This window comes from Monosiga brevicollis, genomic scaffold (genome assembly GCF_000002865.3).
Source record: "Monosiga brevicollis MX1 MONBRscaffold_7 genomic scaffold, whole genome shotgun sequence".
In the NCBI taxonomy this organism is placed as follows: domain Eukaryota; class Choanoflagellata; order Craspedida; family Salpingoecidae; genus Monosiga; species Monosiga brevicollis.
The window spans coordinates 1,185,291-1,201,501 of NW_001865044.1; the positions used below are offsets into that span (position 1 = coordinate 1,185,291).

The 16,211-nt window shown below is 55.1% G+C and overlaps 5 protein-coding genes across 5 annotated transcripts in view; 1 reads left to right on the forward strand and 4 right to left on the reverse strand.

The window, feature by feature from the left end:
• MONBRDRAFT_32078 (uncharacterized protein) overlaps window positions 1-284 on the reverse strand; it is a gene marked incomplete at its 5' end in the record, with an annotated part of 9,406 nt that extends 9,122 nt beyond the window's left edge. The window contains one exon of the mRNA XM_001745065.1: window positions 150-284. Coding sequence (XP_001745117.1) covers window positions 150-284 — 135 coding nt within the window. The remainder of the gene's footprint in view (window positions 1-149) is intronic.
• Window positions 285-1,490: 1,206 nt separating this feature from the next.
• Window positions 1,491-4,929, reverse strand: MONBRDRAFT_24720 (uncharacterized protein; the record flags this gene model as incomplete). The annotated part of the gene is made up of 3 exons (XM_001745066.1): window positions 1,491-4,382; window positions 4,526-4,680; window positions 4,833-4,929. The coding sequence occupies 3 exons, from the start codon at window positions 4,927-4,929 to the stop codon at window positions 1,491-1,493; spliced, it is 3,144 nt and encodes a 1,047-aa protein (XP_001745118.1).
• Window positions 4,930-6,456: 1,527 nt separating this feature from the next.
• MONBRDRAFT_24721 (uncharacterized protein) lies at window positions 6,457-8,833 on the forward strand (the record flags this gene model as incomplete). The annotated part of the gene is made up of 9 exons (XM_001744897.1): window positions 6,457-6,523; window positions 6,653-6,773; window positions 6,926-7,117; window positions 7,207-7,270; window positions 7,771-7,860; window positions 7,974-7,991; window positions 8,030-8,160; window positions 8,233-8,492; window positions 8,631-8,833. 9 exons carry the CDS (start codon window positions 6,457-6,459, stop codon window positions 8,831-8,833), a joined length of 1,146 nt encoding a protein of 381 aa, XP_001744949.1.
• A 257-nt stretch (window positions 8,834-9,090) lies between these two features.
• Window positions 9,091-13,653, reverse strand: MONBRDRAFT_16453 (uncharacterized protein; the record flags this gene model as incomplete). The annotated part of the gene is made up of 16 exons (XM_001745067.1): window positions 9,091-9,272; window positions 9,384-9,456; window positions 9,553-9,730; window positions 9,829-10,040; window positions 10,148-10,257; window positions 10,407-10,556; window positions 10,678-10,795; window positions 10,890-11,126; window positions 11,227-11,360; window positions 11,449-11,714; window positions 11,841-12,069; window positions 12,537-12,603; window positions 12,687-12,966; window positions 13,087-13,186; window positions 13,319-13,413; window positions 13,541-13,653. Coding segments are annotated over 16 exons (2,544 nt in total), but the record flags the coding sequence as incomplete, so codon positions are not given.
• Window positions 13,654-14,744: 1,091 nt separating this feature from the next.
• MONBRDRAFT_3312 (uncharacterized protein) lies at window positions 14,745-15,119 on the reverse strand (the record flags this gene model as incomplete). Its single annotated transcript, XM_001745068.1, has 1 exon — window positions 14,745-15,119. A coding segment is annotated over one exon (375 nt), but the record flags the coding sequence as incomplete, so codon positions are not given.
• Window positions 15,120-16,211: the final 1,092 nt, after the last annotated feature.

A 16,211-nucleotide genomic window follows, 5' to 3' on the forward strand; every position in this document is an offset into this window, starting at 1 on the left:
TGCGCCAAAGAGCTCGCCTTGCTCACCACCAATGCCTTTGTTCCCTCTTGTCCGCCACTGCTCCTCTTTCTCCCCACCTCTCCGATCCATCCTTCAACCTTGGTAGATGTGGATTACGATGCAGTCGCCAAGGAAGTAGAGGAACGCACCGGAAACGAGGGCGAGACAGTGCTGTTTGAGGGCACAACATGGCCCCTGTGGTGCTTGTCCCCGCTCTTCTGCTCCCCCATCTCATGGCGCATCTCCAGCCAGCGCATCGACTGGGACCATGGTTGCTGCGCCATGCACAGTGATAACATTGACCTTCGCCGCATCAAGGACATGGCTTGCCGCCGCAACCCCATCCAAACCTGCCTGGGCCGTGCTACCATCTACATCTACACTGATGCCAAGGCCTCAAACCCCGTCATCAAAATCTCAAAGTTTGGCGCGCGAAAGCTTTACCGCCAGCTCGTCCAGGTGTGTCGCACTCTCCTCCCCTTGACACTGGACCAGCTCGAGCCCACACCCCAATGCCGGTCTTGTAACTCTGATGCCACCTCATTCGACTCGGCTTGCCCACTGCCCATTTTGACCATGCTTCCGAATAGAAATGGACCGACTCTCAGGCCTCCGTGACTGGCTAAGCCAGACCCATCCCTCGCCCCTGACTCTTGTCGCATCGAGTCTAGGCACCATCGTCTGTTGGAGCACCAACGATACTTTTTGAAACAACTCACCTCGTCACGACCCGCTTCTACTTCTCTTTCTTCTGTGTTCCCTCCCCCCTCTCTCTCTATTTTGTTGGAAAACAAGTCGTTACAACCAACGGCGCCCAGAGTTGGCTAGCTCCCTTCACAGGTGCGCGCGGGCTGTGTTGACCAGCTTGCTCGATGCCTGTGGGGAAGCATCGTTGGGACTCGGCTCGGGCTGGTTGTGTGTGTGTTGCTCTCGAGCTTCCCTCCTGTCTTGCATTTTGATTTTATGTGTTGCTTGTGCCTTTGCTTCTTCGTCTTGCGTCTTTGCTCTGGGAAAGAAAAGCAGAATGTTCATTTTGACGCAGATGAACTGTTGCCCCCTGCCGGGCTTGCCTTTTATCCCTTCTACCTCCCTCCCACCCAAATATCTTTTGCCAACACGTCAAAGAAGACAAGCAAATTGTACTCTTCGGGATGTTATTGCAACACACGCATAACAGCTGACATTGGCCGGATGCTTTGCGTATCAATTTGCAGCATGCGCACACGCTGGCCCACCTCATGCGGGCGAAAAAGTGGCATTCACAAATAGCAACGCCAACTGTCAAGAAACAAAAGTAAACTAAGAAGATGTTGAACCCCCACGAATCAGGCAGGTTCATGTAACATAAAATCATAATGAGAGAAAGAAAACTGGGAGAAAGCAAAGTCACGAACATGGTTCAGCAATGACCCCCAAATCAAACGATTAAAAAAAAAAAAAAAACGCTTGGCACACAATATCAAAGAAAAAGAAATCCCCCTCAAAAAGGTCTACTCATCGGCAAGTTCATCCTCGTCAAAGGCATCGAGATCATCCTCGCCCTCTTCACCTTCGGCATTGACGTTGAGATAACCGTTGTCATCACCCGAGTCGTCGCCTTCGTCAAATGCATCATCCTCATCCATGGCGGCAAAAGCATCGAGATCGTTGTCGGGCTTGCGCATTTTAACAGTGTCATAGGCAATGTCGGCACCTGTCTGGGGCATGTCATCCAAACCCTCGTACTCGGGGCCTTCGTCGCCTTCGTCTTGGCCGTCAAACGCATCATCCCCACCATCAAAGGCGTCGTCTTCGCCATCAAAGGCATCCAGCATCTGCTGCATGCCCGGATCATCATCGCCATGCACATCAAGGTAACCACCGCCAGTGTCGTCGTCGCCATCAAAGTCATCATCGTCGACTTCCAGGAAGTTGGCTGCAGCCACGCCGTTGCTGTATGGATCCTCTTTGCCTGCCTCATCCAACATATCGTTGGAACGATAGACGGGGTTATTCTTGCGCTTGGTTGCAATGGCTGGTTCGTCATACAAGCCCTGATCCTCGCCTGAATCATGAAGCAGTTCGCCGTAGCTCGCCTCGGGACCCTCGGGGGAGTCGTAAATTGGGTTCTCAAAGCTAACCACTGAGCGCAAGTGGGCTGGCTTGGCCATCTCGGGCGCGGCGCGGTTGTTGCGACGCGAACGAACCAGGAGGAACACCACGACCAAGACCAGCACAACTGCACCAGCTGCAATGCCGATGATGATGCCCATGGAGCCACCCGCTGACGACCCCGATGAGGCCGAGCCCGCTTGGCTGGATGTACCCTCGTCGTCATCTTCATCGCCGTTGTTGTTGCCGTTGCCGTTGCCATTATCGTTGCCGTTGCCGTTGCCGGCGCCATTCGTGGAACCAGAGTAGTCAGCCGCAGCCAAGGCTGCGGCAATGGCAGCGTTGGCGGGGTGGGTGCTGGCTTCGTCCAAGCTGCAGTCACCGGTCACACACTCAATCACCGTCCAAGCGGCGCTTGTCGCGGCAGCCTCAAGCGCGGAACGCGATGTGCTGCTATCGGCGGCGATCATGTCGGCAATGACGCTGTTGACGGTAGCCAGGAGGCAAGCCTGGTCGATGCCGTCGTCAACGTCATAGCAGGATGCAGTTTGAATGGTAAAAGTTGAGACGGCGTCGTCGGCCATGTCACCCAAAAAGGTAAACATGTCCGAGCCCAAAAGCATCGCATTCGGGCAGGCAAACCCATCCGTGACGCCCGTACAGTCGGCCATGCGAAGGCCCTCGTAGGTGAGAACGGCACGAATGACGTCCACGGCCTGTCCGGCTCCGGTAAAGTCACGGCGACGGCGCGACTGCTCCGCGAGCCACGTGTCTTCCCGAATCAAGCTGAGCTGCAGCGAGTCAATGCCCATGATGGGCAGCATGTTGGTGAGGGTGCTTGAAATTCGTGCGGTGAGGCTCCCCTTATTGCGCTCGTTGAGCATGCGTCGGATGTCAGCCTGGGGCAAGGCCTGACCGAGGACCAAGTCGAGGGTAAAAGTGTCAAAGGTCCAAGTGTTGGGATACCAGTTGTCAAAGAGTGCCTCGGCTGCGGGCAGGGTCTGATGCAGCGCTTCGATAAAGGCGGTGGCTGACAAACTGTTGGGAGCTCGGTTGTAGTAGGCGGGGAAGGTGCGACTGAGATCGGCCAGCGCTGCCTGGACCTCAGCCTCCGTGTGGTTGTCTGCTGGCTGGTAGTGACTGGCGTTGAGAGCAAAAGTGCCAGCACTGCCGCTGCTTGAAAACGCTTCATAGGCAGCGTTGAGCTGGGTGAGCAGGGTTGGGGCGTCAACCGTGCTGACGTCCACCACTGAGGCCATGTGGGAGCAGAAGCGGTTGTAAGCGTTGTCGCACGCCGTGCGGGCGCTGTTGTAGGTGGCGGACGCGGCGTTTAGCGGGCAATCGCGCAGAGTGGCAGTCAAGGGCATCCAGATGGCCAGAGCCAAGCGATCGTCGCGCGAAGTGGTGGGAGGGTTGGTAAAGGCCACGTTGTATCCCGAGGTCCACACATCAGCGAGCTCGGTGGCCGAGCTGGGCTTGTTGAAGAACCAAGTGGGGGCCTCGATGGTGCCGCTGAATTCAACGCTACGGTTTGAGTTGGACACATCCGTGTTGATGTTGAGGACGCGCACGGTGGCGACGCTTAGCAAATCGGCAAAGGATGCCTGAAGAGCGGCCGTCAAGGCTGAGTTGTCCAGGCTGATGTCCGTGCACTGCAGGGCAGTGAGAAGGGCGTTGGCGTCGAGGATGCTGCTGTCAAAGTCGTTGAGGTTGAAGGACACGACAAAGTTGTGGGCGGCCTGAGCTTCAAAGCGTGCGATGCTGGTGGTGGCAACGGCACGGGCGCGAGCGCGCAGTTCTTGGTCCTGCTCGAGAAAGGTGTCGCCGCTGGCAGGGCAGGAGGTGTGGCAAAAGCACTCGGCCGTGTCAGGGTCATAGACTCGGGAATCGATGCAGTGTTGGTTGTCGTCAAAGTAGAGGCGGAGGTGATCCCCCTTGTTGCCGGGAGACAAGGTGAAGGGGGGCAGCGAGGTGACGTCGGTGGTTTCAATGTTGTTCCAGACGATGGAGCGGAGCTCGTTGACGCCCGGGGCCATGACGTGATACGAGTTGGCGGGATCAAAGACGGCGACGCCCGAAGCGCATGGGGGAAGCCTGGCGGCAACCTCAGAGGGCTGACCGTAGTTTTTAACCCAGTTCTTGTGGCAATCAAGGCGGCAATTGTCCGTCTCCGTTTGGGCGCCCACCCAGACGGCCGAGCCCTCGGTTTCCTCCTCTTTGTAAAACTCGATGACGACGTTGTTGGCATCCAGGGTAAGCTGGCCGTTCTCCGGCAGCACCAACATGTTCATCTGTATGCGGGAGAAGCATGAGCGGTTGCGGTCAACAATTGAGATGAGGTCGAGATTAAAATCAAAGACATGGGGTTGTCGGAAGTTGATTGATCCCTTGGTACGCCTGGGCCTTGGGTGGCACGTGAGGCACGTGAACGTACAGCGTACGGGGTGTCAGATTTGACCAGTGAATTGACGGGAGTGTAGTCCTCGTTGTCAAGTTCCGGACCAAAGTACGCCACTTGCACCGGCGTCTCGCTGGCGGAGTTCATGGTGGGGGCTGCGGGACTCCAGTTGTCATTGTTGTTGAAATTGGCTGCCACAGATCAAGCAAACCAAACACATCCGAGGGGTGACAGGCGGTTGACGAGGAAGAGGAACGAAAAAAAAAGATCAAAAAAGTAGAGGTATGGAAACGTCGGGGTCAGGAGAGTCATTCGAGGGCAACGATGGAGAAGAGATACATACTGTTGCAGCCAACCCAGTAGAATTGACTCTGGGCACGGGCGGCAGGCAGGGCCAGTGCTGCAAGAAGCAGTGACAGGGCCTTGAAGCAGACCGCCATGGCACCGGTCGCGAGACTCAAGGCTCCAGTTGAATTGAAAGAAACGCGATGAATTAAAAAAAAAAGGGGTGGGGGGGGAAGGGGGGGTGATAAGGGAAGGCAAGAGTGCCCAGTCGCCGGCTGCCGTTTGTTGTTGCTGCGACGTCGGCACCAAACCAAAACAAACCAAAAAGGATGAGAAATGCAATACAAATTGAGCGCTCCCTCCTTTCCCCAGTAGTAGGTTGACCGATCCATGCACACGACGTGTACCAACTGTACCATGTGCCATCTCCCCGTCCCGCCCCAGCCACTGGCTGACCACCCGGCTGCCATCTCAAGGCCGGGCGTCCATCATCTCGTGCCACTTACCCCAAAAAATCGGCTTGAAACCGCTCAGGATGAAATAAAATGAAAACCCCCTATTCCGTGTACGGCTGCTACATTAACTGGAAATAAAGCTGCATTAAATTGTATACTGGGCACACCAAGCTGTATTTTATCTGCAATAAGCTCCAAGTTTTTACTATATAATTGCTTATGTATCTACGATATCTTGATATTTTGGTGCAATTACCTGTATGTAAATATGGGATTGCTCATCAGAAGAGCTGCTATAACTATATAGTATGGACGGAAGCGGCTTACTTCAATAACTTTGTATTTATATTCACAAAGTCAAGCTTGATCCCCATTGAACTCTACACCAACTAGATTAAATTGGTCGTAAGCTTCGTACACTCATTATTCGCTCACCATCCGCAGATTGTGTGTACACACACAGAATGTGGACGCTGATCAATATGTAAAAGTGTGACCGTTATCACACTTCTTTTTTACAAAGACGCTGAAAGTTGTGCTGTTGCCAACACCTGTTACTTACATCTTTTTCTCCGCACCATGTTTATCAGCATGTCAGACAGATGGATAACTTTGGCTCCGCTACTTTCGGACGTTTCGTCTAATATTAGGAGCATCAAGTGCGGACATTGAAACGAAGCTGTTGCTGCTGCTGCGTATTTTTCTCTCCAAGGCCTCCGATGGGGTGACGTGCGGGGCTGTGCGACAAGGTCTTTTTCTCGGTCGGAACTGCGGATGGCGTGAGGCTTGGACTTGTCGGTTTTAAGAGCCGAATGCTCTGGCAAAAGGACGCAAGGTGATGAACGATGAGTGTGGGTGAGGACACGGCAGTCCTGCACCTGGATGCAGACAGGTATGTCCGTGCCATTTTTTATTTTTTTTATTTTTTTCCGTCCCAGTCTGCATAAAAGGCCTGATGCGCTGCTTTTGCACATCCTCGGGTCAAGCTTTTTCTGTCAAGTCGAGTGCCAGCGACGGTCCGTCGACTTTACGCAGCCCGTCGCCGTCCAGCAACACCAAGACATTATTTCCCTCAACCCTCAGGTACGGTAATTGCGGGTTAATTTCTCACCCAGCAGCAAGCCCTCGTGAGCTCATGCACATGGACGGGCACATGGACGGGCGCCGACTGACGCCTCCTCCACGTTGTGCCGCATTCAGGCCAAGGCCTTGGGTGTGCATAAGCACATGAAACCAGCCGAAGCCCGAAAACTTCTTCAACCTGTCGCCGGCCACCTCCTTCATGTTTTTGCCGGTACGGCACAAATCCCTTTTCCTCGTGTCCCACAAATCACTTTTCCTCGTGCCACTGGGACCGAACTTGCAGCACCGGCCGTTTTGCAAACCAATTGCTTTTCGCTGCTTCTGCCCAACTAACGCACAGCGCCATTGTGCGCAGAAACTTCGGGCCGTGTTTCCTATCGGCCCTATCGCCTCAAATCGCGTGAGCTGGTCGCCGTGATTCGTGCCCAGCTGGCTCCCAGTGACGTGCTCGAGGTAGCCAGGTGAGTGCCCCCTCGGCCATTGACTTCCCTCTACTCTACTCTGCTCAGACGCCCCAGCTCTCTGCACTTGCCGTCCACCCCGCTTCTCGCACTGAGGAACCCGGTCTGGTCTGAGTGAGCTGGCCTGCCCATCCTCCCATCTTCGTTGACAGCATAGACGAGGTGTACATCGCCCGACCTCACACGTCTCCACTCCATCTCAAGGCCTGGGCAGACGAGCTGCGTCACCTGGTCCACCTTCACACTGGCCTCCATGTATCCACTGGCATTGCCCATAACAAATTCTTGGCCAAGATTGCCTCGTCCTTAGCCAAACCCGCCGGCACCGTCGTCATTGCGGGCCCGTGCGTAACCTGCCAGACTGCACCCGCCTGCTGGCCTAATGCGCCCGCTGCGTTCTCATGCCGCGGTCCTCTTTTTGCCTCCAATACAGCGAAGAAGCGCACCGTGCCTTGCAAACGCTCCCTGCCAAGAAGCTGCCCGGCCTTGGTGCCAAGGTGGGTTGCAAATTCTGCCTTGTGAAGCCAATACTTTTTTGCTCCACATGCCCTCCCCCTGTCGCTGCCCAGACTGGCTCAGGCTGCGAGCCAGGCTGGGACAAGCATCGTCCCATACCCTTGACGCCAGCGCTTCTCCGTCCTGGCCACACAGGCCGAATTGCTCGCGCAAGCCCGGGTATACCTCGCACCCGACCTTTTAACTGCAGATCCTGGCCTATTGCGTATGTCCCCTGCCTCCGCACGTCCCTTGGTGATGCCCAACCACGACACACTGGGTTGATCATCTCACTTACCAAACACCCACGCTGTATGCGTCTGCACCATGCTTCTTTCAGGCCAATGTCTCAACTGCACACCTGGTGCCCTTGCCACCTACCGCGACCTAGCGCAAGGTCTCGACCCGCGACCAGTACTCAACAAGGTAATGTCAAACCACGTTCTGCCCGAGTATTAGCCACTTTGGCCTTTGAATTCACTTTGTTGGCCACCGATTTTAGGGGCCTCCTCTAAGCTATGGTGTGCACACAAGCTTCTCCCCGTGGTCCATTCCGCAATTTGACTCTCTCACCGGCCTCCCCACTGGCAAGGTAGCCCGATGACACACAGTATCATCGTTCTGTGTTTTCTTGATGCCTTTTCTTCCCTTTTGATGCCGCCGATCCTTGTGCCATAATGGGGCGATTACCTGCTGCTCAATCAGGCTCGCCTCGTCAAGAAGGTTGGCGTTGATATTTGCGTGTTTGGTCGTGTAATTAGACCATCCAGCCCATCAAGGGCAACGATTTGAGTCCCATCCAACCCATGCTCGACGACATGGCCCACGAACTGCTCGAGCGCATTGCCGAGCACCCCCGTCGCCATCCTCGCACCCTCACTGTCGTGGTCAGGTCAGAGTCTGGCATCAGCTGTATTGAACACACACACACACCATCTGATTGCTTGGTCGCCTGCGCGTGTAGGCGCCCAGACGGGGCAGAAAGTAGCCACAGCGAGCTTTTTCCCCTGACCAGCCCCCGTCTCCAAGCCCTGTTCCAAAGTGCAGCGACACCAAACACCTTTCCAGGTCAGTGTCTCTACCTGGTCCTATCGACCTCAGCCCTACATGCGCTCGCCCTCAAAGCCCGCCTGCGTGCTGCAGCCTCAGAGGTAAAGCTGCTCAGCGAGGTACTACGTCGAGCCGTGGCTGGCCAAGTGCAAGACCATGAAATCGTCAAGCGAGGTTGGTCAGATCCATCTACTTACCTCTCCTCAAGACCAATGCACCATGTCATCCCATGCACCCTCTTGCACCCTCTTGCCGTTGTCATCTGCGTTGCCGGGACGACTCCCACGCTGATATTCTGCAACCGCACAATAGTCTCTGCCACCGTCACCAATTTTGTGGAGCAACAACGAACTACAATGACCACCTTCTTTGCACGCGCACCGCCAACCGCACCGCCGCCCACGCACGAGGAAGACGTTGATGGTCTTTTTGCCGATGCCGCCGATCTCGACGATTGCAGTCCAGACTTGTGGATGGGTCTCTCTTCCCTGTCGAATAACCATGCCCACACTTGATCGACACGTACAGAGGTCAAGCGCCTCGGAACATTTCGAGTGCTCTACCCCAGAGCCAAACTACGTGTATTAACCCGCTCGAGGGATTACGCCGATTGGCAGAGCTAAAAGAAAAATACTAATGGACGAAGAGAATCGACCAGAAAAAAAATTGATAATCAACTCTTCAAGTCAATGATACATTTCATCATTCTCGCGGAACCGTCTCTTGCTTTGCGTGTTAGCTTTCAAAGTCAACAGAATGCTTGAGCTTGAGCTCAGTCCGAGCTCAAAAAGGCCAAGGAGAAACGATTGCGCTCCATCAGGTCACCCAATTGCTGGGACTGAATAGACAAGGCCTTTTGCACATCGCGAATGGCCGGGCGATAGCGTGGTGCGTTGTCGCGCACGTGGCGACCATGATGGTTCAGCAAAGCCAGAGTCCAGTGCAAGTAAAAGTCTAACAGACAAAGCGTCAGCCAATAGATGAGCTAAAACGGGACAAAAGGCGGGGTTGATGCAGGAAGAAAATCATGTCAAGCAAGAGCGCTTTCAAAAACTCGACACAAACCAAGATGGCGGCTTTTCTCCAACTGTCGCGCGAGCAACTCCAGCATGGGCTTGAGATAAAATTGCGACAAATTCTGTGGAAGGAACCCAGCAAGCATGCCAGGGTGAATTCTCAACACAGACATTGCCAGAGATAGACGGTCACGCTCTGCCCCACATCGGTCACCCACCTGGGCCAGGGCAGGAATATCTTCGACTCGGGTGGCCTCAACGGCGGCCCGAATCAATTCGGCATCGTTCAGTCGGAAGGACAGGACTAGGCCGGACAGCACATCTCCGCGGTCCAGGGCTGCGCGCACATTCTCCGGCGTCACATCGATATCCAGATCAAAAGGATCAAAAATTTCACTGCCAAGAATGGCGACGCACACATGAGCACCGACCAGCCTAAAGGCACCCACTGACCAGGCCGAAAGGGCAAGCATGCCTGGCTCGAAGTTTCTCACCTGTCGTCGATCGAAAAGAGAACGAGGCCCTCCGTGGTGGCTGCCACAAAAGAGCGTCCAGAGGGTGCAAAAGACACCGCCTTGCATCGAATCTCAGGCCGTGTGCGGCGACTGCTGAGATCACCCTTCTTTACACCCGGCAGATTGAAGTTGACGCGCTCCTCCAAATCACTGCCCGACTCGTCGTCATCAATCTCCATCAGGTTGCCTGCCTGCAGAAGCACAACCCATGGTCGTGAAATAAAAAAATAAAAAATAAAACACACACACACACACACACACACACATTTCGACACCAATTGCAGCCTCGTCACCGAACCTCGGAATCATATTTGCTGTTGAGACGCTTCAGCATGGCATCCATGCTCAAGTTACTGGACAATGCAAACTGCTTGAGCAGGACCTTGTTGCGCCCGTGATACAGACACACTGCAACAGCATGGAACAACGATCGAGGCGCGATTGAGCCCTCTGCCAACACGACACCATTCACCCAAAGCAGCGAACCAGCGGCCTCCAGCTACAACGCCACGTATGGAACACCCGGGGTTGAGGAGTACTCTGGAGTTTTGACGTACCAAACTTGCTCTGGCCACCGGCCAGGAGGAACTCGCCATCCGGGGTGAAGCAGAGGCTAGAAAAGGTCTTGCCAGCCCGCAGCTGGGTGGATGACACCTTGTCGGCCGTGCTTCGGCCCAAACGCAAGTCACGGCGAATCTCCAGCGTGCCTGTACCCCAAAAGCACAACCACGCAACGCCATCCATTACCGCCCCGAAACCAACATTGACAAAGAAAGACCAGGGCGTTGAACAGCACGCGTGCGCCATGCTGTTGCAGCGAACACGTACCCTTGGAGATGAGTTCAGGAACAGAGAAGAAGGACAGGATACCATTGAGCGTGCTGACGGCGATTTCACTGCCAATGGGGCTCATGGCCAAGGCCACGGCGTCCGAGCCCAGCTCGACCTGCCGGTGAATATTTGAGCAGCACGCAAGAGCCCATGAAGCTGCCGCCGCTCTGGCGACCGAATGTAGACAGAAGAGGTGATCCTAGACTCACAGTCTCGCGCGCGTTTTGGTTGTCATACAAGCTCCACAGCTTGATGCTCTTGTCCCACGACGTTGAGATGAGCGTGGCCTCGGTGGGGTGGAAGGCAAGCGCGCTCACGGGACCTTCGTGGCCACTGATCACGTCCACCAGCTTGCCCGTCTGGAGTGACCACACAAAAATCTCAAACGTCTCCAAACAACCAGCACAGACCAGCTCCCCACTCGCATCGGTGGCTAGTGAGCCAAACTGTGACGATGCAAGACGATGTCCAGATACAAACAAAAAGCATCCATTGGATTGAGATGCATCAAGCGTTGGGTGAGGGTCGTCAGCGGCGAGGCCTCACCTGGCTCGGATGCGGGCTAGTCATGGTTCGGAAGTTACGGTAGCGGGTTGTATCAAAAGCACGGACGGTGCCGTCAAGAGATGCCGACAGGACTGCCAGGCCGCTTTGCACAAAGACCAACCCGGTGACCCCAGCTGCAAAACGTTTGAACGTGCACGACCAAGGTGAGGGCGCCATGCATCATGGCAGAATCGATGTGCATGTCAGCGCGTGTCTACGTACCGAGGTGCTCCTTGAAAGTGACAACGCAAAAACCCGTGGAGGTATTCCACAACTTGACTTTGCCGTCGTCGCCACCAGATGCCATGAGTTGGCCGTTGGGGCTAAAGGCCACGACGTTCGAGTCATAGAAGTGGCCTTGCTGCTTGAGAATGTAAGATTCTGATTGCCACTCCCACACCAACAGTTGCCCAAGCTTGCTGCTGGCCAGAGCCAGCCATTCGCCAGTCGCGTTGACCGCAACCGATGTAATGCGCTTTTGTGACACACTATCCAAAGAAAAGTGGCCCATAAACGTAAGCGCAGCAGGCAAAGCAGGCATCAACCAGAAAGCAAGGAAAGTAACGACGCCGATCAGGGCGCTGACAAGGCTTCAGTGGCAACGGATCTCCAACCTGAGAGAATGAATATTTGAAAATTCAGGCACCTCGTAGAGCGCAAAGACGCCATTGGTAAAGCCCACGGTCAGAATGCTGCTGGGTTTGTGCAGGACTGCACAGGTCACCTTGGCATGGTGTTGCATAAAGTAGTGGCGATCAGCTGCAGAGGTGCGCCAGCGGGGCAGGGCCACAGCCACGGTTTTGGCTTCTTCGTCATTCTCTGAAGAGTCGCCTGCAGAGTCGCCTTCCTCGCTCCCCGATCCCGACTGGTCGGTGCCGCTGTTTGACGGGGATTCAGCGTCAGACTCATGATCGGAGCCTGATCCTGAGTCGGCATCATCCTGTTGCGCATCCTAGAGCAAAGGGAAGAAACAGGAGAGGGGCGGGCACACATTAGACAAGCAAAACTGCTCGGCGCCTCAGCCGGAAAATGCGTTTGACGAACATGTGCCGTTTGTTCATCGAGGTCTGCGGCATCGAGGTCGCTCTCGTCATCCGAGTTCTCGGTCGGACGCATGAGTCGCGCGCGCACAGCACCACCACGAGCATGGAGACGGGCTTTGTAGTTGAAGCGACGAGCAGCTAAGGAAAAGGTGCGAGGACATTTACAATGTCAATGAGGATTAGAACGCGACGACGATGGAACGGGTTGGCCAAAGCTGTCAAGCAGGGAAAGCCCCATGTCGCGGAGCAAAGCGCCAGACAACTCACGAATTTGGACGGTCTCATCAAAGCTGTGCCAGTGCAAAAGGGTACCATCACGCGAGATGGTGTAGACCTGCAGTTGCGAGGAGTAGCGAGACTGGGTCAGGCACGGATGACTAAAGTGGCAACTCCGGGTCGGTGGCGTGCTGTACCCACGTCATGTGACTCGTGTGCAAAGGCACAGTACATGATGCGCTCGCGGTGGGCACCGAGAATGAAGGGCCGAAAGCCAGGGATGGGATCAAGGCTAAAGATTCGTGCTGTGGCGTCTTGGCCACCGGCGACAATGAAGCGCGAGTCATGGCTCCAGTCGAGGCAGCTGACGGGCGTTGTGTGGCCAACGAGGCGGCGATAGAGGCTAAAGGACACAAATTTTTTATCCTGCCCTGGTGTACGCCAGACCTGAACCAGCTTCTGATGGGTCACTGCCAAAAAACTGCGTGCAGAGAGTGGGGGCAACACCAAGGGTCAAAAGATGTCTCAGGCACGGCATGTGTAGGCCAAGTGCTGTGTTGTTCAGGGTGGGCAGCCAGAGCGAGGGATGATGAACACGTACCGGCCGTTGGGACTGAATTTGACATCGTGCACGCGAGCCTTAAAGTTGAATCGTTTGAGGGCGACGCGGCGAGGTAGGTTGCACAACACGGCATAGCCGTCTAGGTCATGAGGCAGCCAGTACAGACCAAAAGGGCGAATGCTGGTGAGATATGACGCTGGATAGAGGTTGTCAGCCCCGGCATGCCATTATGTGAATGCTGTGAGCGTGATGGGCGCAGGCGGGGACGCACCGCGGTCGACGATCAGGAGGAGCAGACCATTGGGCGAAACTGCCATCCGATCAATGTCCGAACGCGTCTCAAAAGGCAAGGTGCGAGTGGCATGGCTGGAATGAAAGAAGACATCGCAAACCATGAGTGGTAGGAAACCCAGTTGCAACCATCAAGCCGAGGTTGCGGCCGGCATTGCAGCGAGCCTTTGAGCCAAAGTACAAAGACCAAGCAGGTACCTACTTGACCAGGTCAAAGTGGGTAACGCGATTGCCCACAGCGGAAAGAAGGGAGTTGCCATCGGGAGTAAAGATGACATTGCCACCCTTGTGCACCGTGCCGCACAAATTGGTAAACTGTTGCCAGTCACATCAGACACATGCAGAGCGCGCCGCCAAAAAAAAAAAGAAAAAAAAAAAAAAAAGGTCAGTCAGAGGCGAAGCAAACCATGGAACACCTGTCTCTGTAGACAAACCCCGACGCCACCCAAACACAAGCCATCCTCCACATCAACAGATTGCATTCATAACCCCCTTTGCCCCCTCTTCAACTCGCCCCATCCCACAACCATCAGTCTCGCTCGTACCTGATAGTCGAGGCTCATCCTGCCGGTCCAGCCCGAAAAATAGCAAGCCACCTCTCTCAAACTCTCTCAAACTCTCTCTAACTCTAACTCTCTCAAACTCTTCTCTCTCTCTCAAACTCTCTCTCAAACTCTTCTCTCAAACTCTTCTGTCTCTCTCTCTTTCTCTCAAACTCTCTCAAACTCTCTCTCAAACTCTCTCTCAAACTCTCTCTCTCTCTCTCTCAAACTCTCTCTCCCACTCTCTCTCTCTCTCTCTCCACACACACACATGCTCGTGCAAGATGACAACACGTGTCTCTTTTGTCTGACTTTTGATGAGGATGCTATTTTTGGTGTGGTTGCTGTGGCTGTTTGTTTTTGGTTGTTCGTGTTCATGTCTCTGCTGTGCCTGTCTGCTCGTGTCCGTGTCTGTCTGAGTGTTCATGTCTGTCTCTGTGACTTTGCCTGTGCCTGTGTCTGTGTCTTTGCCTGTGCCTGTGTGTCTCTGTGTCTGTGTCTGTGCCCGTCTGTGTCTCTCTGTCTCTCTGTCTCTCTATCTCTCTGTTTCTCTATCTCTATCTCTCTGTCTCTCTGTCTGTCTCTCTGGGCCTCATCACATGCATCACAGAGCATTGTCTATAACATCTATTATTCTTCGCTTTGGTGTTCTGACGAGTCGAGCATCGCTTGGCGTACAGGTCAGGTATGCCCCGCTGCTCCGGGTTTGTCATGGAGGATGAGCTCAGCGGGGCGAGGTTTGGCAGGACAGACGTCGCATTGGATCACTTCGGGGTGAAGGGATCGAGGCCAGGCACCATTGGGGCGGACATTGGGGGGGCTGGACTTCCAATCCCAGGAACGCACGGGCGTTTCCCACCCATCGCCATAGTTGGCCCGTAAGTACTGCGCCGTGTCGCAGGGAACTCGAACGGGCACATCGGCAAAGACCGCAGGGCAAAGCGAAAAGGGAGCAAAGTCATAACGGTATTTGTTGCCGGTGCGCGCTTGCGTCCCTCCATTCCAAAAGGTCCCCGTAGTTCGGTCATGATAGAAAAAGAAAATATCGAGCTTTAGAGCACCCTCGGCTGTAGCCAGCTCAAAGGAGAGCTCAAAGCTATCCCCGGGTCGACCGAATCGATGGGAGAGGCGGAGGCCGAGGGCGGACAGCGGGCCCAGCATGCGAGCATCAAAATCTTCGGCAAACATGCCAATGTCCACGTCACCGCTGTAATCCAGAAAATCGCACTGTCGATACCACCCCAGTAAAGTCCCCGACGAGAGCCAAAAGGGAAGCTGTAGACCCCAAAGAACTTGCGCCACCCGGCGCAGCATGTCCGTGGCTAACCGGCGAAAGACATGTCCCGAAGCCTAGCCCTCCACAACAACATGAATCAATGGCCGCGGGATCAGTGGACGCGTGCGTCAACCCAGGCAGCTTGGACGTCGCTGCAGGCGGTGCAACGTACCGTTGCTTGTGCAGGGTTCAGCTTGGGGTGCTGGAGAAAAAAGGCCGCGGCAGCCGTCGCGTTGCAAGTGAGCGCCTGCTCCACAGACCATGCCGTTGATGCCTGTGACCAAGACACCAAGAGGTACCCAGGAGCTGGTGTTCCGGGCAAGGGTACCCACTGCTGGACAGCATTCAAAAAATGGGCCGCTGTCACCGCGGGTGGCGCAGCAGTGTCAAAGAGAATATGTGTGGCGGCCGCGATCACCTGCGCAACCGGCATGGGCTCGACTGGATCCTGTACAAGGGCTTGGACCACCTGCGCTCGCGTCTCATAGGCTGCAAGCCCGCGACAGGCGCTCGGGATGACCACATCGCCGAGGTGCTCGGGTGCGGCTATGAGCGCCTGAGACGGAGGCCAACGAGCTGGGCTCCACCAGTCCGCTAACGAACACACTGGTGCCGCCGCCCAGCCCTGTGTGCCGGGTACAAGAAGGTGCAACCGATTGGCGTGGAACCACTCCTGCTGACAGGTACAATGATCAAGCATCTGCTGGGCCAGCAGTGTCATCTGCCAAATAGCCCCGCCGCTCAACACAATCAGGAGCAGCGCCAGGAGTGCTCGCCATCCGCCCGCGCCTGGCCCGCGCCCACACATGCGCCACCACATTCCGCAATTTGATTTGGAAGAGACCGTCATCTGCTGTTCAACCCATCGCCATCGCTCCCAGGCAGCCGTTTTTGAAGCACATCTCCGCGCTACCTCGTCAAAGTTTTATCGCGTTGCGCTCTCAGGGAGAAAGCAAAGCCAGACGACCAACAAGCCGTGCCTGCATGCTTGAATGAAAATCAGAAAGTGCGAAAGCAGTGAATGTTCTATTTTAATCGTGAATACGGTCACACTT